Raw genomic sequence first — 26,958 nt, 5'->3', positions numbered from 1 at the left:
GGTAGTGGAGAGGAGGCAGCTGGTCTGAACAGGTTCTTCACTCTAGCACAGAAATGTAGAAGGGAAACCCAAGACTGGAAGCAAAGTCAGGCCACTGCCGAGTGAGAGCAAGGAATAAGTCACCAGCAGCACAAATGATGAACTCTGGGAAGGAACCAGTCATTATCACGAGGATCTGCCTCTTCAAGTAGTTGTAGGTTAAAACTCGCGGCCTTTCTGGAGGTAAGGCCTTAGCCGAGCATTCGCTGGAGGCCTTACAGGAGTCAAAACAGAAGGCATAACGGTCCTTTCCGCCTCTGCAAAGTCACCGTGCCAAATACAGAACCCTAACAAGACTGAGGATAAGCGGAGTACCTGTGGGGGCAAATACGCCAGACCCCCCTTGCTGCTTTTGCCTCTGCTATTACTTGCAGGAAGAGGAGATACAGGTCAGAGTGACAGCATCTGAAGAGAGCCTGGGTGGAGGTGGCAGGGAAGTAAGTGAACCCTGTGGCCAGGAGGCTTTGCTCCCATTCTGGCACACCATGCTCAAAAAGCAAATTCAGTTTCTTTTGTTTTTTGCAGCAAAGGAACTCTTGCGGTAGAAAACAGCCTCCAGCAGCTGTGGCTCGGTCAGGCCCCAGAAGTGCTGGTCACTGGGGAAGCTGAAGGGCTGGAGTCAGATGACAGAGCAGGGGTGACTGTAGTCAGTAACCTCCTGAACGGGGCCCTCTCGACCATCACAAAGTCAGGGATCAACATTGCTTCGTGGTGTTGGCCATGCAGTGACCAGCCAAGTGCTCGCGTGTCAGCAACGCAGCCCTGCCAGTGCACACTAACTGCCTCTGGTGAGCTCGTACCTAGTCTTCCTACACTGCCCAGAACAGTGAGATCACAGTCTCCACTGGAAACACGGCCTAGTACAGATCATGACCACTTTCAGACATAGTCGTCGGGCACAAATGACCTGGAACTCTGAGGGTTCCCATTGGCTCCAGGAGCTTTTGGAGGGTGCAGCCCCCCAGCAGCAACTCCATGCCCTTGCTCCCTTGCCTTTCCCTGCTCAGCACGTGGCCACGGGAAACGTACCAGAGCAACTGCCCCGCGGCACTCTCCTAGAGTTTGGGCAAATGAGAAAGTTATGCGGGGGTAAGATGAACTATGAGCTTGCTGTGCACCAGTCAGTGGTTCAGTGAGAACCACCTGGGTATTTTCATGGGACAAATCTCTTCTTTTTCACTACTCTCCAAGGGACTTCAGGATGGCCATTGTCCACAGAGTAGCTGACACATCCTGCTTTATCCCAGGATAAATTATTTTTGTGTCATTATATACAAAAACCCATCTTAAAAATAGTCAAATTATGGCAGATCATGACTTCTTTTAGTAGACAAGAGCAGAATCTATGTCCAGGATCTTCAAGATTTCTGCTTCAGAAAGGAAAGTCAGGATGAATTATCTCTGAGATTTATCTAGACAAACATCATGTTATAGATCTGATCCAACAGGAAAGTATTTTTAAGAGCTAACTGTACAAACACATACAGGTCTTCTTTTCCAAATCTCTTTCTTTTTTTAAATTATTTCTTTCTCAATTCTTCCTACTAAACCTCCACCTCTAAGCAGCACATCAGATGTTGCTATACTTGAAGGTTTGAACTCTTGACCTCAAAGGGAAAAATAAAGTTACAACTGATAAGCTGCCAAACAAAAATGAGAAGAAAAAAGTCACTTGTCTCCATCTGAGCTGTAACAGATAAAGCAACATACACTGCTTGCCAAAGCTCGCCTATGTAACGTCACACCAGCATCACTGATAGGAAAAGGACAAAGAAATCATATTGCAATATTTGTTAAAGTCAAATGCAAGAAAGGAAGAGAGTGGTCAGGAAAGCTGAAGTTAAAATGTTGCAAAACAGTAACATATGCAAAGAAGTTCAGCATTTATGGATGAAGGAAGACACTGAAGAGCTGATCGTCAGTTGATGAGCCACGTAATATTGCTGTTTGCTTTTTTCTGGGGCTCCAGCATATATGTGGAAAAGAGGGCTGCACAGCCATGATTGTATTTCACGACACAATAGCACACACAAAACCAGGTATTATCCACAGTCAAATCCACACCTGTACTTGTTGGAAGACTGACAGCTAATGATGTGCCCCTAATTGTAACATTATTCAATCTATTACACCAATTATGGAATCTGTCTTAATATACTGACTGCTGCCTCTCCTAAGAGACTGGGCTTTTAGGGGAATTCAGCCAAACCACTCATGTATTCTGTAAAGATGTTTTTAAAAGCCTGCATGCCCCACAATATTTTATCTGCACATTATATCGCAAGTGATATCCAAGGGAACTGTCTGAGTAATCTAAGGGCCAAAACGGCTTTTTACAATAAAATGGAACTACAGTTCTCGTCAAATCTGGTCTTAGTAATAGTAACATTTTTTGACCAAAAAATTAAACAAACAACATCAGACATACAGATTTCAGTTCCTATTCCTCACTACTTGGCACTCATATCACATCCTGTTGTGTTACACGGTTTCCTTTTTCATTGTTCTATGAGGAGAAATATGTCTTTATCTTTTAATTCTACAGACAACACTAAAGTGTTATTTTACATATGCGATGGGCATTGTTTGTGCGGTCTGGACAAAAACGTATCCAGGAATACCAAAGCGTTTTTAACCTTGAGCCCTTACATAAACATATTTGTGCTTAGAAATATGTCACCTGTGCAGCTATTGCCAAGGTGGCTCTTAAGGATTTTCTCGGAACATTTCAGTAGCTCTCTTCCCAGAATAGCAAGACCATCAGAATCAAAGAGCGATCTTCATTGTACCACTAAATCTAAACCTTACTACAGTTTGGGAAGGCTAAGGTTTGAAATTAGTTTTGATAGGTCCTCTATACCTTAATGTCTCATTTTAACAAGAGATCAAGCACTTTTTGAGTCATGAACACCCCCTTCATGCTCTCTGTAGAGAGTTTGCCAGTCATTAATTTCGGACTCAACTGCAATGGATTTTTCAACTGCTCAGAGGTTTTCTATTGTTGTGTGTACTACATGGGGTAAGAAATGGCATGCTAAAGAAATAGTGCTGGAAACCAATGTTTGCCTTTTGGAGAAGGAAAACTTCATCTGAATGATCTTGGACAAACCTGTTTCTCCTCTTCCTTAGCTAAAGGAATCTGCATCTAAATTTATTCCAAGTTTGTTCTTCAGCGGTGCTAGCTCTCTTACTATTTTTATGGTTAATGTATTAAAACTAGGCAAAGAAAAAATCTTGGTCCAAGGGCATTTTGTACTCCAAAGGCTGTGAACTTCACTCCCACAGTGGTTTCTTTAATGTGCTATCTAGTGTCCTCAGCAAATGAGCTTTTGCCACTTGCTAATCAGAGCAAGGCATGTTTGGCAGAAATGCAGCTGAGTAAAGGATCAGAGGGCAATTCGAGCAGTAAGAGTACTCTTGCTCTGGATCATTCACAACAAGGGACATCTACACAGGACAATGTATGCTAGGTAGGACAGGCTCAAGAGATGTTTTAAGCAAACACGTACTGTTCTCAATACTTTTTTTTTCAACACTCCTCCCACGCACTGTGACCAGGTAAAAGTATTGCCTAGTTATTGCCTTCCTTTCTTAAAGTAACAGGAAGTCAACTATCTCATTATGTGTTAGGAAGGAACATTCATAGTTCCTTCCTAACAACAGACTCGGATATATTGTAATCTTGCCTTTCTCTGGATATAAATAAATCAGCTGCCATTGCTGTCATGCTCACAAAGCAGGTCTTGCTCTGATACCAGTGTTTTGCAATGCTACAAGTGGCTTCTTTTGCACAGTGCAGTCTTGAAATTAAGGTGTTCAAAGTGATCTTCTTGACCAGTGATGTCCTGAGTGCCCAATGCAACAACTAAATGTGAGACAGAGAACATATGGCAAATAGACAGACTATTATTTTCGCTTTGTTCATTCACTTCTGTCAAGTGTAGTTTTTGGCTGTTTTTTTCCATAGGATCAGGCCAAGCTCACTGTCTCAAAGGGTCTTCCCAGAATCCTGAAATACTTTACTTGGAATCATGTTTCTTCTCTCCTTTTAATCATCAGTCTGTTCTCAGCACTCAGCCTTTCTGTTTTCTGGGTCTCCAGAAGCCTCCACTGGTCAAGGGAACTATTTGCTTTTGTGCAAACTACCATCCCCTCATCCTTTATTTTTAAAGATGCAGTACCTCTCTTTCACTTGCTACTTCAGCTAGTTTATCTATAATGTAACATCACATCTCATATCTTCTTTTGCTCTTTAGCCATACACAAAATTGCACAAGAAGCCAGTGCTACTGTGATTTTTCTCTTGATTTTTATCTCAGTTGCAAGTTGTACTTTATTAGTTTTAATACCACACACCGACATTGCTGCAGTGCAAAAGGTAGAGAGATGTGAGGACTGATATGTTTGATTTGATATGTTCAATATTACAGCAGAGTAACACATTGACACATGAAAGAATGAAAAAAACACTGCTAATCACTGTGGCTCCTTTCAGTCTTTATATTAATTTCTGCTCCTTTTTCTGCCAAATCTTCTGTGCAGGTAACATCCCAAAAGGCATTCAAAAAGTGGTTTGTGGCCCTTTTTGACCAGTGCCCTGAGCGTTCAGAGCAGTACCACACACAACACGGAGAACACACAAGCACCCTATATCGGGCTGGGTAGGCTGCAGCACTTTCACTTGCTCGCTTTACTTTGAAGATCAGTGATCACCATTTTGCTTCTTTTCCTCCACTGCAATCTCATTGCAGGGTTTTTCCACCCTTCTGATTATGCTGTGATACCTGAGGCATGAGACTGCTTCTCTAGTTGTGAACTTTTTCCTAGCAATTATCACACGTGCATAGCACTGCAGTTGTGGAGTGTTTGATTAGATTTCTGGTAAACCTGTGAGCTAAAAACAATATTAGAAAATACATTCTTAGCATCCTTTACTGCCAGGTGATTTTTCACATAATCTGCTATCATTACAGTTGTTATCACAGTGATGATTTTAAAGCTTTCTATCCCAGAATTGGTTTGCTGAAAACATATATACCAGGGCACTCTAGATTCTGAGATTTTTCTGGTACCTGAATTTACCACTAGTTTCTCCCCTTGTGACCATGAACACTGTCCAGCTAGTGTCAGTAACACAGTCACTGCTAATAGCAGAGCACTTCCTACTGCTTCCGACTTAAAATGAAGACTAGTTAGGCTTCAGGTCAGCTGTGGGTTTTCAAGGTATTTCTTCTGCTCCAATGAAAATAGCCAGTTTTTTATTTTTCAGTTTTCTTTGATAAGCCCCCCAGACCTTTATGTAACATCACTGCAAGTTTTTTCTAGCTAAAAGAATTCTCCTGTGACATGCAGTATATGAGTAGGATTGCTTGTTCACTTAGCTTCACAGGCTTTTTAAAAATTGCTACATCACAGTTTGAGTAGTCCCTACTCTAGGTATTCCTTTTTAACGAGTTTGCTGCAAAAATGATGGGTCTCATCATGTCTGCTGCAAACTTGCCATGCCTCCACCACATATTTCACTCTTAATTTTGGATGCATCTCATTCCCTCCTGCTTTGTCTTGGCATGATGGAGAGAGGCTCCGTAAAAGCAAGTGACTGGTGATCTTACCTCTTTGTTTTGTAACCTTGTAATTGTGACTGGTGCTAATGAATAAATACATCCGCTTTTTAAATGGGCATGCTTTTAAATGCTTTTAGAGCAGGCTTTTTAAATGGCATGCTCTAGCTACCCTAAAAACTTTCCAGTTACCCTGTTACTAATTTTCCACACATTTCTTTTAAAACTGTTCTACTCTGAAGAACTGTTCGCATCCTCCATATCGAATATAGTCACGTCACCCACTTTTCCATTGTCCCAAAAGGTGCCCGATTTGTCTGAGATTTTCTTTTCTCATACAGAGAGATGTATCTCTGTTTCACACAGCCTACCCAGTCTCTCTGCATTTTCAATACTTGCAGTAATGAGCTTGCCACTAATGATCTATGCTCTGGAGATATCCTTGTCCTTTTTGTGTGATACTCCTCTGAAAACAATCCGCTCTCTAGCTCTCTGGTCTGCAGATACCTTCTCTCTCACACAGCCGACAAAAATCAAGATGTGGAGGCACACATCAGATAGGACGAATGAACTCTTAGTAACAGACCTTCTTTACAAATACTCTGCTTGAGGAGCTCAGCGCTCTCTGCCTCTCTCTCACACCCAGGCTCACACACACATGCATGCGGGCAGCGCACCTCGCAGCCACCTCTCTGCCTCTTCAGGGGAGATCGCAGCAGTTACCTCAGTCTGCATTTATGTACTACAACTGGAAAGGGGGTTGTGCTTTAGTGACTTCAGACATTAATTTTCTAAAATTAAAGTCCATCTCTCCTATCATAACCATAGTAATTTTAGAAGCTTAATCAGACAGTTTCATATGTGCTTTTGTATGAAATTTGTATGCAAACTGTATTGCAGGTTATTAAACCAAAGAAAGCAAATGAATATAGTTTTTTGGATTATTAAAACTAGACTTGAGAAAGTGAAGACAACTGCTGATAAAAATTCACAGTATTCTCTGACAAAAAGGAAATCTTATGATATAGTGGCATTAATTAAAACCAGTCACCCAGCCTTATCAATCACTCACTTTTAGATTCCCTTTCAGATCCATGCAGAAGCAGCATTAGTAGCTTTGAGTTACATCTCAGTAGCAGCTTTGATTTATAACTTTGAAGTTGGCCCTGCTTTGAGCGATGGGTTGGACCAAGATGACCTCCAGGGATCCCTTCCTCACCGATTTTTTCTATAAAAACATGTTATCAGGGATGAGGAGCTACCTCTTTGAAGAAAGCTTTTCACATGGGCTTTTCAAACCTTAACTACTATCCTTCATGTTATTCAAAATGTGATATAGGGACATTTGTAGGGAAAAGATCATACACGCACCAAAAAAAAAAAAAAAAAGGTATTTTGTCCCTAAACCCAATACCCTAGCTTCTTGGTAAAATAAAAATACGTTGTTATTCAGTGTAAACAAAAGGAACCACACAAGCTGCAGTAATCCCCCGCTGCAGCCGCTTCTCCTTTTGCGGCTGTATGTAAACAGGTATGGGAGCGCTCTGTAGGGAACACCCAATGTCCAGCGGTGCATCGCAGTAACTATTTGAGATTTTGATAGACCACAGAGTTATTAAGCGTGTGCCATAGGAGCAAAGCCACTGGCAGAAGATAGCCTTGTGTTTCAGGCCTCCCAAATCAACTGAGTGCTCTCTGGGGACTCCTGCAATGGGTGCAAGTTAAGGGCTGGCCCAAGGCTGGTCCTTTGGGAAACACCGTTCGGAAGGAGCGTAAACCACCACTTTCAAATGGCCAACTGCTGCTACAGCATCCTTATCAATGTGATTTGATGCAAACTTTTATCTTCTGTGCCTTCAAGCATGGACATATATCATATCAAATCATGTTTAGGGTTATTTGCTACTTATGCAATCTCAAACCTAATCTCTTTTGAAATGTATTTTGAAATGCAATTTAGTAACCATGCCCCGAGTTTCCAGACACGTTTTCCAAAGGTTTGCGGGTGCAGCCCGACTGCAATACTTTGCCCTTCTCCCTTGCACACCCTGGTTCTCTCCTGGGGCTTTCACAAAAGCTGGTGCCCAGCCCGGAGCCCCCTCCACAGCAGCATCCAGAGGTGCTGGTGAGGGGCACCCCAGCTCTTGGGGGGCAGTAGCAAGTGGCCTTGGCAGGGCTTTGGCAAGGGGCCGGGGAGGCCGAGCGGGCTCCCTGGGGGGTGAAACCTCAAACGCTGCCGCGGGGCGCTCAGGATGCGCCGGGGCTCTCTCGGAGCGGGGCCGAACCGGCACCAGAGCAGCGTTTCGCCGGCGCTCCGGGTCCCACTTGCAGGACAGCCTGGTCTGCAGGGCGCCCGGCTTGCGAGGCGCCCCCGTTTGCCCTGCGCCCCGGCCCGGCTGCAAGGTGCTCGCTGGCCGCGCACCGGCTCCGGGCGCGCACGGGACGCGGAAATCCCCCGAGGGCGGAGGCGTGGGAGGGAAAGGGGAATGGCCTAACCCGGCCCAGCCGCTCGCTCGCTCGCTCGGCTCGGCTCGGCTCAGCACGGCTCAGCTCGGCTCGCCTCGTCTCCTGCGCCGCCGCGACCCGCCACCGCGATGGTGCCGCGACGGTGAGTGGCAGCCCCGGGCGCGGCGCGGGGCTCCGGGGGGGCTTCTGCCTCCCCGCCCCCGCTCCCCTCCCCTCCTGCGCGTCGGTGGGGGGCGCGGGGCGGACGCCGGCTGCTTCCCGGGGCTATTGCTTAAGGGTTTGCGCCGCTTAGGGGCAAAGACACCCCCCGCCCCGTTTAGGAAAATAAGCTAGTTTCAGTGCGAGGTGAAGCGCGATCCGGCGGGGCCGGCTGCGGCAGGGAGAGACCAGCGAGCGAAGCGCGGCCCGGGGGCGCCGGCGGCTGCTGCCGGCCCGGCCCGGCCCGGCCCGTCGCGGGCACACGGAGCAGGGGGCAGCGGGCCCCTCGTTTAATTTCTCGTCCAGCGCAGCTCCCCCCCAGCCCCGTCCTTATAAATAGCTATTCACACAGCAGAGAAAGCAGTATTCCCTGGCACGCGTAGCCACAGGAAAGAGCCCGAGTCTCCCCAGCAGGGACTAAGCCCCCACAGAGGCAAGGAAAGGAGTTTGCCACAAAACCGAGGCTGAGAAGAGGCAAGCAGGGGGTCCGTGGCCTGGCATAGCGCACCACATCTGCACAGAGGCCCTGCAGGTCTTCGCTTTCCACTCAGCATCATCGAAGCCAAGTGCTACCTGCATGCACTTAACCGACTTTTTAAGGAGTCATTGCACGCAGATGCGAATGATGGAAGAACTCAAGCAGGCCCAACCATTTTTTATTGCCCAGGCTAGTATTGCTTTAAAAGGAGTGTTAGAGGAGCTTTACAGGTAACAGGTTTAGATGCAGATAGAAGCAGGCTCCTCACCGCAGATGCAAGAAGAACTTTGTCATTACAAGTTAGGGGATAAAGCAAATCTGTAAACCTTAACTGTGGAGCCCCGGAGTTTTACTGCATGCAACAAGACATCTTTTTGTCTTGCCGCTTGTGAGGGAACAATGTCCCTCAACTCTGAAATAAATCACGCGTGAAAAGGCTGAGATGCGAGTGGGAAGAATAATCTCACTGAGCAAGTATATACAAAAGAGGAAGTGCAACTTTCTCCCATTTCACATGACATTTAAAAAAAATAGAAGGGGAAGGTGTGGGAAAGAATTGAAAAAGAAAAAAGAAAGAGAGAAACCTGGTTTTAAAAAAGGAAGGAGGGAAAGAAAAAAAGAGAGGGATCGTAAAGAACTAGTTTTGGAATTAGTGGAGTTCACTGCCAGTGCAACAGCCTCATGAACAGAGTGTACAAACGGGGGCAAAAGTAAGATCTCTCTGCAGGCATGACTTTCTCCCTTTTTTTCCAAAAGAAGCAGAGCACTAAAGTTATGCTGTGGGGGCGACATGGTGGGCCAGTATAGCCCCCACACTACCACAGTTGCAACCTCCTCCAAGTAAGAGGATGAGCATTTCTGGATCTGTCCAACCTTGACAGTGACAAAATTTATCAAAATAACAAATCAAGATCTACTTTGTATACATAGATTAGTGAATTAGTTCTGGCTGACTGCCAAAAAGTTGGTTGGCACCAGCAAATGACTCCCATGGGAAATTCCCTGAAAAGTCCCATGAAGAACAGTCAATTGTTGTTCTCCATTTAATTCAAATGACTTATTATATCCATAGTTTGTTTTGCAGGCCGGGGGACAAACAAAAAAAAAACACAACCGCAGGATTAAAAATAGCATTAGGGTGAACTTTTCAAGAAAGACATCTGAGAGCCTGTCATGAAACTGATGGCTCCTGCACAGTATAGAAATACAAACAAGAGCATGATATAAAACTGCATGCACTGAAAGTCACAGCTAGAAACATGAACAGAGCTGCCTCCTGGGAATTTTTAGATGTGCTTACTTAGGAGACTTACTTTAGGGCTGCTCACAGGTTTGCTTAAAATAACTGTGTTAGAGCAGAAATATTCTACACTGGGCACCCACTTAAAATTTTTAAACCTCATCTATGAAGGCATTTCAAAGGGTGCAGAAGAAGAAAATCCAGTGTTTTCTTTGTATAAAACTAATACATCTCTGACCAGCTCTTCTTTAAACTACTCCACCTGTCTCATTCTCTGGAGGTGGGCGTCCAAACAAGGTCAGCTTCTGCTTTCTCCATGGGAAGCCAAATATGTTTGGGTAGGTTAAAAATTTCTTGAGGGCAGATAAGACCTTTCTCCACAGTAGTAGAGGAGACCCAGGATGGGTCCAGGCAGCTGGAGGGACTAGGGCTGGGCAGAAGAGATGCTGCACCTGGGAGGTGCTGGAGGAAACCTGATGCCCAGCTGGGCAAAGGGGTAGGAGCTGCAGGGAAAGGGCAGGGGGCCTTGAAGTGAGAGGGCGTGGTTGGTGTAAAGCATAGCTGATGGGGGGGGGGGAAGTAAGGTGAGAAATAGGTGCTGGGAGAGAGAGCTTAGGTTGGAGCCTGGAGGAAGGAGAGCCAGGCTGTTTTGCAGGGAAGGAGGTCAGCAGTCTGGCCAGGAGACCCCCACACTCGTTCCTGGGTGGACACAGGCCACTGGGGGCAGCCCTGCCCGGTGCCCCAACTCTCTGCTCTGTGTCCAACTGGGCCACGGCATGACAGTGACCAGGGGAGGGGAACTGGCTGCCACCAGGCAGTGTGGCCTCACAGCCCCGCTTGCTCGCAAAAGCGAGCTGGGAAAACTGGGAGTAAGCTTGTGCCCCTCTGCTCATTGGCAATATCAAGGTGGGAAAATGCAGCCACACAATTTCCATTTTGAAACTTTTCCAGTGTCCTCCTTTTCCAAAGAGGTCTGGGCATAGAGATGAAAGGCTGCTTTAAAATAACTTTCAGAAACATGCTGGACATTTATCTTTCCCTAAATCTTACAGGATGAGAGTTAAATCACCAAGGCTTTATAAATATGTTAAACTGGGTTTTTCTGTGGCATCCAGCTTGGGAAACTTGCTTGGGAAACTCCAGCATAGGTTTGCCCCTCTGGAGTAATCAAACATGTTGAAGTCTTTCCAATAAAAGCTTTGCACATCTCCATGCTATCAAGCATTTCCTGTTTACGCATTTTACTGACCACACAAAACAGTGGGCAGCATGCTTAACTGCTTTGAAAAAGCAAAATCGTAATTCACTCAGTTTCAGCAACCAGGTGGCATGCGGGGCTTTGACCTGGATTCAGGTCTGAGCAGCTGCTCCCCTGCCCCCTGACTCTGAGGTTGTGCAGGATGCACTAGTCCAGCAAATTGAGACGGTTCATTTTAACAAGAAAGATAGGCACAACACCAGCTTCATGGCTTCTGCTCTGATTCCAGTATTAGTGCATTTTATTTCTATTCCTGGCCTCGGCCACCCACCCACAGAGCTATGTCGTTTGAACAGAAGTTTTGCAGCTGTCAAAAATGCAAATACTCACTGAGAGTTTACATAAGAGATCGCTATGGGTACCAAATTTATCTACTTCTGCTACCATACTGAAATAATCAATTTGATGTTTATTGCTTCTGTAAACAATGGAGAACTTAAAGCCTATTATGTAACACTTCTGTCTGTTTGTTTTTTTTTTATTTTAGCTGTGGAGTTTTGTTACTGTTTCTTCATACTCTGAGAGCTGGTAAGTAAAGAACACTTCAGATAAAACCAGGCTGCCCTTCCTGAATGTGTTTGTTCAAATATGCAGAGTATCCATAATATGTACGATATAAATATCCACATGTTTTCAGCAAGACATTTACGGATTCCTCAGTAAGAAAAACTCCTGTGACAAGCATCATGGAAAGAAAAAGCAAAAAAAACCACAATCTGTCTCTATGTTAGTACAGAGACTAGGAAGTGATCCTGTGGATGCTCTTGTTCTGACTGCTCTTGCTGCTTCACAGACATCCCTGCATGTGCATCTCCTACGACCAACAAAAGACCTTAGAATTGAGATAATAAGGGCTGGATAAGGTCTGAGATGCACAGACAAAGTCAATACTCATATTATGGATAGCACTGTATATCACTATATCAAGTACGTCTTCTACTGCAGTTCCAAATTCCCTTTCAGAAAAAAAAAGAAAAAAAGACATTACCCAGTGATAGTTGAACATTTTTATATTGAGAGATATCTGTTGTCCATTTTCACGTAATCACTGATATCTGAGAAGGACCTTGACAAAGTCATCAAGGAAACACCCCAGCCTCTAAATCAGGACAAACCACGTGTGAATCAGTCTTATTAGATGCTGGCTGGTTCATTAAAACAACATCAGTGATGAAGGTGCCTCCACCTTCCCAGACAATGTTTTCCAGAACTTCATTTTTCATGCTGCTGTGAGGGGCTTCCTTCTGCCTGAGCTGCCCACTTTTGCTGCAGTTCAAGCCCACGACTTTGCCTCATCCAGCAGAGCATGAGGGCCTGGAGGAGACACGTACCCCTCCTGCCTGCAAGTAGTGCACTCCCCTCAGCAGTGTTTTACGCTCAGCCAATGTCTGAGCATAACTCAGAGATGTGGATAAGCCCTTTCTGAGTCTAGTGCATTGGCACTGGGACATGTGCTGCTTTACCTAAAATGCCGTCACCTCCCACCAAAACTTGCTCTGTATCGTATTTCCAACCCCCATGCCTGTCATCTTTTCTCTCCCTAATCTCCACCCACCCATAATCCCCCAGCCACAATCTCTCCCACCCAATACAACATGCACCCCTCCTACACCCCTGCAGTCCAACATTTACAACACACACGCTGCTTTGGTCTCAGCGACCAGTTGCAACAGGGGTTTTGGCTGCTGCAGTACAGGAGAAGAGATGTAATGAAGGTAGCTGAGCTGTCAGAGGTGCCCCAGCCCTTCCCAGACAGCTAACTTGCACTTTCTGCATGTCTCACCAGATTACTGACCTCTTCTGATTGCTCCTCCAAGAGGAGAGGCCGCCTCACTCATACCAGGAGGCCAGGAAGTGTCTGCCAAGCCGGATACTGTGCTGGCCTATCTCAAGCAGCTGACAGAGGCTGCACGTGTCTAACAAACGGATGTGTCACTGGCCGTGACACCTCAGCATGCTAGCTTGCTCACTGGCTGTACTTGAGAGGGTGACACCCATGGTAGCAGTAAATATCACTGCTATGACATGTCCACTTTGAGAAACATGGTTTCATCCCTTACTAACTATTTTGACCTCAACCATTAAATGGTACTGCTATGCTTTTCTTACCAATGTTGCCAATTCTTGTGATTGCTCTTGTAATATTTGTCATTTTTCTTAGTTTAATGTGTTAATTATCACTTTTTTGTTGTTGTTAGGACTTGTTAATACTCATCTGCAATTAGTCACAGTCAGTTTAATTTATGGCAAAGTGAAACAAATGCAGGTGTCCATGGAGCTAAGTGGAAACAGCCAGAAAGACTGGTTGGTGCTCAAAGAAAGAAATAATCAGGAGAATTTATATTGTAAAGGTCCCTTTGGAAAGGTCCCTTTGGAAAACACCCCCCCCACACACACACACACACTCAGAATTAGCTGCAGGTAAAGAGGAGTAAGTTATAAATACTAATATTGGAGTTCACCTGTAGTAGAATATACTTGGAAAAAAAAAAGACATTTTTTCCACATAATCTCCCTGTGTCCTCCTTCTCTTTTTATCTTTGTAGCTACTGTACTGGAGAAGAAGCTGATCATCAGTAAACTTGGAGATAATGCTAAACTGAGTTGCATTTATCACGCAGGAGGAAAATTACACTTAAATAATCTACGGGTATATTGGCAAGTAGCTGATGACCAAGAAAAGTGTCCAGTAGTACATGCACTGATCTCTGGTCAAGACAATGAAAGCGAACAGTGCATCCACTTTAAAAACAGGACTCAGTTATTGTGGGATAGACTGGAAAATGGTGACTTTTCTCTGTTACTGTTAAATGTCAGCCAGAGTGATGAACGTACATACAAATGCATCATACTGCAGAAAACTGAGTATACCAAAGTGATTCACCAGGAGGAAGTAGTTCTCAGTTTAGCAGGTAAGAACTTTTATTACTTGCACGTATTTGCCCAAATCACGATTCTAATTTTTCACATCAGTGCCATTTCAGTACTGCATTTAAGCATGCCCTTAAATCTGAAAAACACTTCAGTGCTCTTGCTGAACTGGAATCTACTTGATTTAAATGTTACAGATAGAGAAGCAAAAACTGGGAGTGTAACCCTAACAACTGTTTATCCTTTCTTTTTCTCTTTTTTTTTTTTTAAGTTTGGTTTTCATGAATTTAAGGGATCTTGCACATCACTGGGGTATAGCAGCTTACCAGGTTGCTTTCTTCCTTTCGGTTTGGCTTCAGCTTTCTGCCCCTCCAGATAATTCACTCACATAGCTAGCTTATATATCAAACCTGCACAAGTTTTACATTCAAATTGTGATGATCTTGTGAAACCCAGAAATTCTGCTTGAGAATCTATGACAAAATTTTGTCCTTTCAATACATTTTAAAATGTTGATGACTATTTCCTTTTTCTTTCTCCCCAGCTAGTTACAGCCAACCAATACTCAGTGGACCAATAAGAAACACCAATAGCGGTGGGGAAGAGGTGACTTTCAGCTGCAGATCTAGCAATGGATACCCAGAACCAAATGTTTATTGGATAAATAAAACAGACAACAGACACCTGCCTCCATCAGAATTAAAGATCACCCCCCACACAGATGGCACTTACAGCGTTTTCAGCACACTGAAGATAAAAGCAACTTCTAATATGCGGATAGAGTGCTCCATAGAAAATAAAATACTACAGGAAAATCTATCAGCCAACTGTAAGTTGCTTCATGGTATTTCATGTTTTCTAGATAACAGGCATATCAACCAGTGTGCATCTGTCTGTAGACATGCAGTTCTAATCAGGGACATACATTAATTCAGTAGTTAAGAAAACTGCTGAGAACAGTCCAGCTTTTCTTTTAGCCACAGAATTTATGTCTACCTCTAACATCTTCCAAATTGAACTGAACAACCCATCAAGCATTTTACAACAGCAACACTGAGAAACCCTCACTTCTGAGACAGTCATTTTGGAACTACTGGGCTTTACTCTTCTGCCCCTCTGGGATGTGACAACTTGGGGAGCTGGATTATTTTTCAAGTGACGCTATGCAGTCGATCCCCGATTCCTGATCCCCCACCTGGTTGCTTTGCAGCACTCACATTTTCTTTTTTCCCTGTTTAGCTGTAAAGTTCTATTTTCAGTCCCCAAACTCAGTTTAACATAGTGCACTATTTAAAGTAGGCCTGTAGCAAACAGGTGGCGTTAGCCCAATGGAACAATAAAATGAGATCACAAGAATAATGTACTATTTACTGCTAATTTTAATGATCGATAATAAAAAGAAATATTTACCCTCTCAGTTCTTCACAGAAACAGAAAGCTAGTAGCTATAAAAAAAGTTATAGCTATAGTACTGATAGCACACTTTGTGGTTTCTAAGCAGCTGTATGGAGAAGCGATCTGCAGTGGGAGAGCTTATCTTGAGTTGGCTGCTCAGTCTCACTGCGGTTCCTGGTCCTGCTTCCCACGACACCATGCTTTCTCAGGCTCCTGCACCTGCTGAAAGGAGGTCTGATTGCTTGCAGAGCTGTGTCTAAATTCCCATAGTCAGTTTACCTGGACACGCCAGGCTGCAAAAGCAGCAGTTCAGTAAGGGCTGTGGTGGGCGGGGTGAGGCTGAGAGCTGCAGAACAGACCTGGGCAGAACAGGCCAACCCAAAATCAGTTGTTTCCATTTATGAATCAGAGACAGCAGAGAGCCATGGCAGAGTATGAAGAAATCTTTCTTCTGCTCCCCTTACTTTCCTCTCTTCCCCCACAATGTCTTTACAGAAGCAATCACATAATCTTGAGTTAATGGGACTGATCACACTAACACAGCCAAGTGATACAGATTAAACTACTTCCAGGAAAAAAACTGTGTGGGAGGATTACACAGTAGAGTGTTTATAAGGTAGCATACCCTTGCTCTCATCCGAAATTAAAGGAGAAGTAACCATGTCATTAGTTTTCTAATAACATTTTGCCATGCTGTATTCTGGGAAAAAGACCTTTATCTTTTATTATTTTTAATAGTTTCTAAAAACACTAGCACACCTGAAAGAATTAGAGCTGTGATCTGAAACCCTAAGTCCACAGAAATCAGTGGGAATTCATCACTAACTTCAGAGGAATTGGTTTTCCCTCACTTTTCTGAATACTGTCACATTTACATTATAGCTTTTAGAGATTTATTTTCAAATGAGTCTAGGCTCAAGCTCAAGCATACCGTCTGCCAAGGCTGGGGTAAAATAAGAATAAAAAGAAAGAAAAAGGAGGAATGTACGTGGTATAACGACACTGCAGGAATAAAGTGGTTTTGTATTACTATGCTACCAGACCACATCAGCTAGAGACATGCCTTGCACAGAAGGAATAGAACCAGAATTACAATGATACAAATGACACAAATATTTAGTCCTTCAGAATTTTTGTGCAAAACGCGGTCAGATGACTACCTGGAACAAAATGTAATAATTTGCACCTTATTACATCCTATTTTATTTTATTCTAGACACACAGGAAAAGATAAACAACTGTTCTAATACAGAAAGTCAAACAGACCTGCAACGAAAAAGACAAGGCGCTCAAGCAGCTGGCATCGTTTCCATTGTCATCCTGATAGCTATTCTAGCTGTTTTAGCCTGCTGGCTACGGAGACGGAGATCCTCTCAACTAGTGTCATACAAAGGTAATGAGGTCCTTGATTTGCCTGATGAAATCTGAAGAATTCTTATTCATTTGCCAAAATATTTAATGTCATCTAGCATGTCACTGGAGGTACAAGAAAATTCCCTACACATGACAGTAAGTAATCATGAAACCCACTATCAAAAACTTGGGATGCCCTGGGGAGGCACATTTCCCAGAACATATGCTTATTTATGGTTTTCTGGTAATACGCCTGAGCCTCACAGGGATTAATTGCTGGATGCAAGCAACTCAGCTTTCATGCCTGTTCAGGCTGTAGTTTCTCAGCTGTGATTCCTGCAGAACAATTCTGGAAAGGTGGAGGGGATATTCCTCTGTGGAAAAGGACTAGGTCCTTGCTCTTTTTAGGACAATCCAAAGCAAAAATCAGAGGATAAATCAGTCCTGAGAACCCTAGAGTCACTAACTGGACAATTAAGGGCTCAAGATCCCACTATGAACTTCCTAAGCAAGCAGCTTTCTACAAGTTAGAAACAAAGCACATCTCCCTGTCACTCCACATTATACACGCACACTGTTATATTGGTGCATTTGCCCATGCATGGGACTCTCAATGCTTAGCAAGACAGAACAAAAAGTAGCTCCAAGAGATGTCATAAACCAGACTGAGTCTGTGCTGCTGCATGCAAGTACTTGCCGTAAGCCACTTGGCAGGTATACAAGAGCTAACATCTAAGAAAAGGGAGCAGGGACAACCACACCTTTCATGGGCAAGGACAAGCCACATTTTCAATCCATGCCCTGCTTTCTCCTGGCTAGCACACCCAGACACTCCAGAAAAGGCTACAAGAAAGCAGGGTGATCCTCTTGCCCTGCATCTGCAGCAGCTGTGCTGGGAGTCACATCCTTCTTTCAGAAACAGCACAGGAGTAGCACAAAGCCACTCTGTCCCAAAACGTGGAGCAGGGTTGTCACTTCAAGCTGAAAATCTATCCTTGCTGAATATATGACCTTTACTTTAAACAAATAGATATGGACCACGTTTTGCTGTCCAAAGAACATTTAGTGCAAGGAACCCTCCGTTTTGATGGACGCTCCTTAGTATTGGTCCAGTTTGAATAAAGACCGTGGCTATCTATGTATCCTATATACCTAAAACACTGCTTTTTTATCAACAGATGTCCAAACAAATGAAGACAAAGGAGAATTCAGCTGTAAGTATTAAAAATACGTTGTCATGTTTGTCTCAGGAATGACTTAACTTTACAGCTTTGGTGCTTGAGTTCAGCACAAAACCTTTGGCTTAGGCTTCCTATCTGTGTATAAACTCAAGCACGTAAAGCGCTTTCTTGAGCCCTGTAAGAATCACCAAAGGCAGCCTGAGAGTTTCAGTTCCTGGAAGTCCTCCTTCAACAGTTCAGGCCAAAGGACCTGACAAATCAATATGAGCATGCAGGCTAGAACTGCCCTCCCCTCCTGCTTTACAACTGTGCTGCAGCTACTGTTGTTATCAGGACAGATTGGTTATATTATAATCCAGGCAGAGCCAAACTTAGCAGATCTGTTTTAAATGCCGATTTTCAAGTCTGGACAACTCTGACCATTTCATGTCAGTATGCATCTTCAAATGGTTGTTCTCTGCCTTTTTAGGCACCACATCCTAGAAGGTCTTCAGCTGGGATAGATGAACATCATTTGCTTCACATCCATGAACCTGAGCCTATTTACACCCCATTAAAAAATAAAGAAAAGTGTACTAAGCATTCTCCTCTCCTAGTGAAAAAAGGAAATGCAGTTTAGACCCTCAGCGTGTTCATGTTTCTATAAGCAAGGCTAGCAGCTGGTTTAACAATTCATTTCTCCATTCATAGTCAGAGGAAATAAAAACAGAACAAAGCAAATCCAAGAAAATTTGGAAAAACAAACTCAGCACAAAGGACATGTAAGTAGAGCACAGAGAGGGTGAAATATCTCATTTGGTAGTTTCTACTGAGGCACATGACTGTTTCCTGGGGGTCTCTGCAGAACACGCAGAAAATACTGTGGCTTCACCACAACTGTAGCAGTGAGAGTAAAAGAAAGCGTAGTCTGCCTTAGCAGATGCTGTGCATGTGCCCAATTCATAATAGCAAATGGAAGCAGAATGACCCCTAGATTAAAAAATGCTTAGAATTTCTTTTGCGGTCATGCAAACTGGGTGAACGGTCAGTTGTTTTCCAGACTCATCACACCACTCCAGTCTCATCTACAGCCGTTTGTTTGCTTAGCATCAACAGGCTGTTTCCTGTATAGTATAATATAGTAAGAAGAATGGAGTTTCTCCTTCAGATAAGGAGACATCCTCTCCTTCTGTTCCCGTGAGCTGCATTAATGTAATACTGTTTGTTTAAGGTCAATTTTTTCCTCTCCTAACTTAAGCCAAACACTCTTTACTTAGATCCCTGGACCTAGCCCCTAAGTAAAAAAACCTCTGTGACATAAATAGGAGTAAATATTTATTTTGTATTGAAGGCTGCTCTAGCTTGATTTGTTTATTAACAACAAAATGAAGATGTTCTCCCTCCAGACACTATCTTTTCCTTGGCACATCTCTGCACCAGTGTTGGAGGGTTTGTTGCTATCAGAAACTGTCCCACCCATGAAGATTGTTTCCTGCCCACAGAGCCGTGTAAGGCATGGGAGGCAATATAACCCTAAATCCTTAGGGCATCCAAATTCAAGGGCAACTTGGACCAAAGACAGAGAAATGAGAAAAATCTAGGGAGTGTGATCTCTGATGAAAGGCTGATTGTGTGTGTTTGTGGCACAGTTGAGTAGGGACACAGTAACAACCCTCTTCAGAGAATCCGTAAAGAGATGAAAAGTCATTTATTGTCCCAACCCAGTAGACACATCACTTAGCATACAACAGGCTTAAACTACAACAACAGAAATTTAAGTTAGATGTTAGAAAAAATAACCTTTCTAGGGGTAATTGTAGCTGAGCATCAAGGTGGAGAGTCTGTCTAGTCTCCATCACTGCTGTTGCTTTGTTTTTTCTTAACAAAAGAAGAAAAAGGTAGCCGTTAGAGATGATGTAGAAATTGCTGGCACTATGTTGGGGCAAAAAGATGGGCTCTTCTTTCTCCAGGCAATGATCCTGGAGAAATTCTGGCTCAGTTCAAGGATTTCTTGAGATTTTCAAGGAGTTGTGTGTGGTAGATAAGGAGTAACACACTGCAGGGGTCATGCCCTCAAGGAGAGACTGCCATAGCACTCTGCTTTTTAATACTGATGTAGATATGTTTCCACTTTTAGCAGTTTGACTGTGTAAAGAAGATCAGATTGTTTAATGGGGGGTGGGGGAGAATCCTGAATACTGCAAAAGAAAAGAAGAGCCAACAGAGACTAGTTTTACTGTTACAAAGAAAAGAGGTTTAGAAACTGTGGGGAAGGCAAGCCACAAACAGTAACTTCATCCTGTTGAAGCTAGACTCTGCAGCTGCTTATTATAGTCAGTGGGGCAGGATGCTCCAGGGAGGAGGAATTTGGAGCCAAAGCTACTGTTCTGAACTGCTTTCTGGGATAATCCCTCCACTGACTGTAGAGGAGACTCAGGGAAGCCGGTTTCCCCTCAACCAAGGATACGCTTTTTTTTAAAAAAAAAAATTAATTTTTTAAATTTTTTAATTTTTTTTTAATTTTTTTTTAAACAAATCAGTGGTGACACTGACATCCCTTCAAAGGGAGATGAATGTTGGCAGGGGAGCACATTTTGCATTTGCAGAAAGAGAGGCACTTGCAATTTATAGCACGAGCACAGAGGCAGCCTTTGCCTAGGCAGAGAGCTACTGCTGTGTCAGGTAGCCAGGCAGACGCAGGGGTTCACACCCAGGCTGATTTTCTCACAGCAGCATGAGCTTTTATCAAAAGTGGAAGTCCCCGTTTTGGTAGAATATTCAGTAGAGAATAAAATGTTAGAATCAGGTGCATTTAAAGAAGGCTTCTTAGTGTTAATACATTCAGTGTTTAACCCAGTCACAGAAACTCTTACTTTTGTAGGACTGGAGATATGTATCTTTTATATATCTTTATAGATACCTATCTCTTATATAGCTTTGCAGCTTATTCCGCTGATTACGTAGGAAAAGCACAGCTCTAGGAACTGATCATTTCTGTTTTCTAAAGAAAAGTTATTTTGTTTTTACAGCACCTGTCTAAATGGAAAGTCCACCCAGAATTTGGGCAGCTGGACTTGCGTCAAGAGAAGCATCACCCCCTATCTCGGTGGCAGCATTACTTGTAATACAAGTGACAGAGGTTTCTGCAGCATGTGCCAAGATAGACAGCAAAAAGCTTCTTCAAAAGAAGAGAGCAAAATCCCTTGGATTTTTGTGCCAATCACAGCAGTTGCATCACCATACCAGTTAACCACTTCAAGCAGTCCTTTGTGATAGTTTGTTGGTGTTTTGAGCTCCCGCACTGGGGAAAAGTAGTAAGTCTCGGACTTAGCTACTCTGTGCCAGAATGATGAAACTTGGTGAATGTCTATCATCATCATCACTGAAGAATTTGTTCCTAGCAGAACGGACTGTGTTTTGGGAGCATCTGTTTCTCATTACTCTGGCAATGGCTACTGAACATGAAGAATGGCAGCTAGAGGAGAAAAAAAGGAAAAGCAAAAGAAAGTAAAAGAAAACTGCAGGACTTTCTGCAAAGTGAGATTTGTGAAGTTTTCTACCTTTCTCCCTCTAAGTACGTCCTTTCACTCTTCTCGTCTGGTTTCACCGGCTGCATGTTATTGCATACAGAACTAGCTAGAAACTTTCAACCCAGTCCTATAAAAGTAGGAGTTGCTGTGGCTAGGTTAAAGACTGAATGTATTTGCATGAGGAAACCTTCTTTAAATGCACTTGATGTTAACATTTTATTCTTTACCGAATATTATACCAAAAAGGGGACTTCCACTTTTGATAAAAGCCAGCGCATACCATGTGAAAGAACAGTTTGTGGATATCAGATAGACTATGATAAAAATAGCACTGTCTCTGCTATGTTAATGTCAAGTTATCCAGACATACCCTTTTGGGATGGAACAAAAGCTGTGGTTGGGCTCTGCTCGATTCAGCTGGTCTCTATTTAATCATTGCTTTGTGACTTCCAATGAGGATTTTAAACCAAATTTTTCTCCCCTCTCCTCCTGTCTCATCACTCCACCCAAAAAAGGAGGAGTACAGACTATATCACTGCATTGTCCATGAATATTCTTTACTTACCAATGGCTAAAGTAAGTGAAAGGGAAAGAAGGACAAAACCTGCACTTTCCATGTGCCAGGACACATGCCTAGCTGATTCAGCCCCTATTCAGCCAGGAGCAGCAGGTGGAAAATAGTAAAGCAGTAAAATTCGTTCATGGCATAAAGTTTTGAAGGAAGAGGAATTTATACCAGCTCCCACCTGCTTAGGTGGGGCAGTTCTTGACAGCTTGGGTGGGGGGGGGTGTTTGTTTTCTAAACTGCGCACTGGAAACACTTGGCTGCTCCTGCACTGTTGCTAGACTATAATCCTACCTTATCTGTGAACTGTGTCAGTTATGAACTGAGACATTAAGTTTTCATGTTAAGATCAGATTTCCAATCCCAGTCAAGTGAAAACAAATTTGGTTGTCCTGTTCTTCCATCACGCAAAATACAGAACCATTTGGCTAGCACGATTATTTTTTGTTGAAGCAATACCCCCAGGCAGGCTCAGAGTTTGGTGACTGTGAAGCTCCACTGCATCAGTATTTTGTGCGAGGACTGCACAGACTCAGCCTATGTGACATTTAACAGAAGGGGAGTTAAGCTCTCACTTGATGCAGTCTAGGCTTACTCACCAATTTGGACAGGATATGGAAACTGGAAAAAATTTAAGGCCAGGCTGCAACTGAATAATTAAGCTCCTAGCTTGTTTGGATTGTAAATAATAGTTTGTACAGTAATGTTTTTTTAAAACAGATTTTATCTATTAACTTCAGAAAAGCATATTGCGTATTTGCTAATCTTGAATGTCTATGAAAGATACCCCGATTTATTTATTAATTTCACTTTTGTCCTATGCTGCCTTGCAGTTTACAATTGCAATATATCGCATCAGATATGGCATTTAGCTCTCAGTATTTGTTAGATAAAAAGACTGAGATGCCGCTGGCTACTTTACATCTCATCTTTTTCTTGTCTTGTGTAAGCTTGCAGACACCTTAAAAATGTGAATGACATCTGTGCGGATGTGAAGGGTAACCATTTTCTAGTGGTTCAGGAAGAGGTCCGGCAGACGCTTCCTCACCATCTATCGTGAGAAGCTGTTTTGTGCAGCCCCTTTGGCACTGCTCTGACACATGCCTTTTCTCAAAATAGTTTTCCACCTTTCTTTTCCTCAATAATCTGCAACTGTTTAGAGATGTAAGAAGTGTCCTATCAATCACTCCACAGTACGCTGTTAAGCTAATTCAAACCAGTGGGGTTTTCTTACTGCTAGATTACTACATGGTACATAGTGAACACATGGAGTGGGACAGGTTGCTCTTGCAAAAGCCATACTTTCAAGTGGTTTAGGTTTCCAGCTATTTCTGAAGGCAAATAAATCCTAGATGACGGTTGCTTGCTACCATTTAAAGGTCTGGAAAGTTCTGTAGTTACTGAGTTTTTGTCACCACACACCATGTTTATATTCCAAATAAAATCTATTCATTTTTCTTCTGGATGGTTGACTGAATCTATCAGCACATTAAGACAAGTCACTCCAAATCATGGTCCCTCAAAGTGACAGTTTTACTGTCAGCCACGTTAGCTCAGGGCATATGAGTGCTCCTTTCCAAAGCCCTCCGATGAGGGGAGACTAATGCAACACAGAGACTTGACAAGCTTTGCTCTACTTGGCTTGCACAACAATATATCTTGAACAAACTAACCGAAAGCCATGCAATGGCCTGAGGGCAGTGCTAAGCTGATGCATCCTTTTCTCAGCTCACCTGAAAGACTGACAGCAGAGCAAAGGTACAACCAACCCCTCCCACCTCCCAACCTTAAACTGGCTCATCGCGCTGTCCTGGGCAGGCATTGCACTTCAGCACCAGCATGGCTCTGTTTTCCTCCATTAAAGGCAGCTTACATTAACTGTATATCCCAAGCAACTTAAACATGTGCACAGGAAAGCACTGCCTGATGCTGCTCTGTGGGAAGACTCTTAAGAAATGGACTCACTTTCACAGAAAAGTGAAAGGCGTTCGTTGTGGCACGGCTGGAGAACCACAGATGGAAAGCCCCGAGAGAACACATGTTGCTAGTTAGTGGTTTGAATCCATCCTTCCTGTAGTCAAATTCACTATTTAAATCTTTTCACCTGTGAGAGCTGAAATTTCTCTTTCACCCAAAAACACTTTCCCTTTTCTCACTTCAACCACCCACTCCAAATACTGTGTATTTCTCTGTAGCTGCTTGTACTACATGAAGAACTTTATTAGAAGCTCCTTTCCCAAATTACAAAGTTGATCCTTTCCACGTTTGGGGAAGGGGAAGAGAACTTATACACAAAAGTTCACATTACCCTCATGGGGCAATCTCTGTAGCCCCCCTTCACTTTTTCATGGAAAGAGAAACTGCTCTAAAGATTAATTCAGTTCAGCCCAGCTTCAGAGGGACTTTAAAGAGAGGCACCTTCCTGTTACAGAAGTCAGGACTTTGGGAATCTTCCTCTCAAAGTTTGAACTGACATTAGGACCTTCACCACATACTCTTTAGGTGGTACAGGATACAATCATTATAAACTAGTTCCCACCTGAGGATTATGAAAGAAAGACAGCTACAGTGCCGAAAATCCCAGCAGTTTGCATAGCAAAGTGCCTGTGTTCCTTGAGGTTATCTCCTCTACACCTGGTGACCCAGGGAATTAAAGACCAAAGCCTCTTCCTCTGCATCTTTCCGGTGATACTTACATCACAAAATATTCATCTGTATCATCCAACACAACAAAAATGCTCTGAACACCTTAGGCATTGCCAGTACCACTAAATAAGTATTAGCAGCATATCAGAACCAATGCTCCATGTCACAAAATGCAAGTCCATGCGAACTACTCATGATCTTACTGTTAATCAAATACTTAGGTATTTGGTTAGGAAAGAGTATAGTCTCCCGCTGTAGCCTGGCTTGAGCAGTTGCTATGCAGATATGCACACTCTTTTATCAACAGCTTACCCTGACCTTTCAGCTCACACAAATTCCCAACTGTTTAGTAACAAAGCACTACTTTGTTTTCCTGTGATTTGAAGTGCCATTTGGGACATCTTATAATTGGAAAAAAGGGGACACAAAAGCCATCTGCCCAGTGTCGAGCAAGCCTATAGCTGACTCAGAGCTTGAACTCACACCACCCGCAGAGCCACTCTTCTCTCCTGCTTTCACTGGCTGAACTGGAAAGTCTACTTCTCTGCAACATTCACCCGCCTTGTGAAGTGCTAACATTTCTTTCTTAATTTCTTCTGCCAGGAAGTCTACACCATCACAGACAGCATACATGTGATAACTTTTAAGAGGCTGAGTTCTCAATCTCAGAACAAAATCTGGTTTGCTTACAAAAACTTCTTTCCCATACCATCATGCTGGACTAGAGGTAATTCTCTTCCTCTTGATTCATCTCTTTACCAAACTTATCCTTGTTATTTTATCTAACTTCCAAAATACATCACTACTTCAATCACAGAGACAAAAAGGCAGTCAAGGGGTAAAAGTGTAGTGTCTGAACTATTGTCAAAGCACTATAGGTCCCTTTGTAACACAAAGCAAACACAAAGCACCTTTATCATCTTATTAGACGGATAGCTTAGATCAGTTTGACAAAACGCCAACAACATTAAAGCTCGGTGTCAGGAAAGTATCATAAGCACAGTCTTTTAAAACAATTTCTTTAGTTGTCTATATTTATATTGATATCTCTATATCTATTTGGCAACATCTGCACCATGGAAAGATTGCTCCCTTACTTGTAATACCTTATTGAATTCTTGTATCGGGATCATGAGAAAAATCCAGCTCTGTGTTGGTTCCTGATCTCCTGAACCCCTCAGATAGGGCTGGCCCGAAAATGACATTCCCTTTTCCTGGGAAAATTATCGACTAGTTGGATGGAAAAGCGTAAGCATAGTTCAGTACACAAAAAGATAAAGACTGTAGTTACTGTGAGGCAGAGACAATTCAGAAAAACACAATTCCAGCTGCTGAGCTGCATACGCACCGGGCAGGCTGTTTTACCTGCAAATAAGCTGCAGCTTTCTGCATAGAGGTAGGCAGGGAGCCGGCCAGCCGCAGCACCCGGCAGAGCCCGCCAGACACCAAGCCAGCTGCCCCAGAGAGCTCTGCCAGCCTCCCCGGCACCCGCACTGCAAACGGCGCCCAGCAGCTGAGGGATCGGCGAGGCGAGAGCCGGGATCACAGCAGTGAGCCAGGGTGGCTGCGAAGGGGCCGCGGTGCCAGGCCCCAGCTCAGCGCAGGGGCACCCCCACTGGTACCGGGGCAGCTCTAGCACGCCCAGGGCACGCCAGCTCAGCTCTGAAGAGTAAGTGCCTTTGAGCAGGAAAAAAGGAAATAACAAATGAAAAAAAAAAAAAAACCCAAACCTCACACATCTGTTATCTGTCCTGGGTTTGGGGGATTTTTTTGTTTTGTTTTTTTTTTATGTTTTTGCCTTTGGGGATCAAGTTCTTCAGGCCCACCATGAGGGAGACAGCTGCCTGTCGAGGTGTTGCTCTTAGAAAGGTTTTATCCACCTGAGATTAAGGAAGGAGAGAGAAAAGGAAAAATCTTTGTCTCTGCTGCAGCCCAGTGACACTTCACCAGCCCTCAGTGTGGGAATTTATTTTTATTTTTTTAAGCAGCCCTTGAGGAGGGCTCTCATTAACAAGCATATGCTCTGGCTGGCTGGAATCATCAACCACAAAAACCACCGGGCATGCACACAGAGAGCCAGTGTCTTTTGTTAGCGTTTTTGGCAATGTGGCGACTGTTGACAGACTGCATACACCATTGTTGCAGCTTCGCTTTTGAGCAACTCCTGTTGCGTCACAAGATATCTGGATGGGAAAAAA

General features: G+C 43.5%; 1 protein-coding gene across 1 annotated transcript; it reads left to right on the top strand.

The window, feature by feature from the left end:
- Window positions 1-8,051: 8,051 nt before the first annotated feature.
- Window positions 8,052-23,571, top strand: ICOSLG (inducible T cell costimulator ligand). The gene is made up of 7 exons (XM_026098037.2): window positions 8,052-8,208; window positions 11,728-11,768; window positions 13,787-14,152; window positions 14,656-14,940; window positions 16,723-16,899; window positions 18,038-18,073; window positions 21,049-23,571. The coding sequence occupies exons 1-7, from the start codon at window positions 8,195-8,197 to the stop codon at window positions 21,057-21,059; spliced, it is 930 nt and encodes a 309-aa protein (XP_025953822.1). The 5' UTR covers window positions 8,052-8,194; the 3' UTR covers window positions 21,060-23,571.
- The last annotated feature ends 3,387 nt before the right edge of the window (window positions 23,572-26,958 follow it).

The sequence above is a fragment of the Dromaius novaehollandiae genome, chromosome 1 (assembly GCF_036370855.1).
Source record: "Dromaius novaehollandiae isolate bDroNov1 chromosome 1, bDroNov1.hap1, whole genome shotgun sequence".
Taxonomy (NCBI): Eukaryota; Metazoa; Chordata; class Aves; order Casuariiformes; family Dromaiidae; genus Dromaius; species Dromaius novaehollandiae.
Note: the sequence above shows the minus strand (reverse complement) of the source record. Positions and strands in the feature narration are given on the sequence as shown.

What these genes read in the sequence shown, in the direction of transcription:
- ICOSLG (XM_026098037.2), top strand. An exon ending in GGAAAATCTATCAGCCAACT is followed by an intron (nt 14,941 to 16,722) that starts GTAAGTTGCTTC and finishes ATTTTATTCTAG; the next exon opens with ACACACAGGAAAAGATAAAC. An exon ending in TCAACTAGTGTCATACAAAG is followed by an intron (nt 16,900 to 18,037) that starts GTAATGAGGTCC and finishes TTTTATCAACAG; the next exon opens with ATGTCCAAACAAATGAAGAC.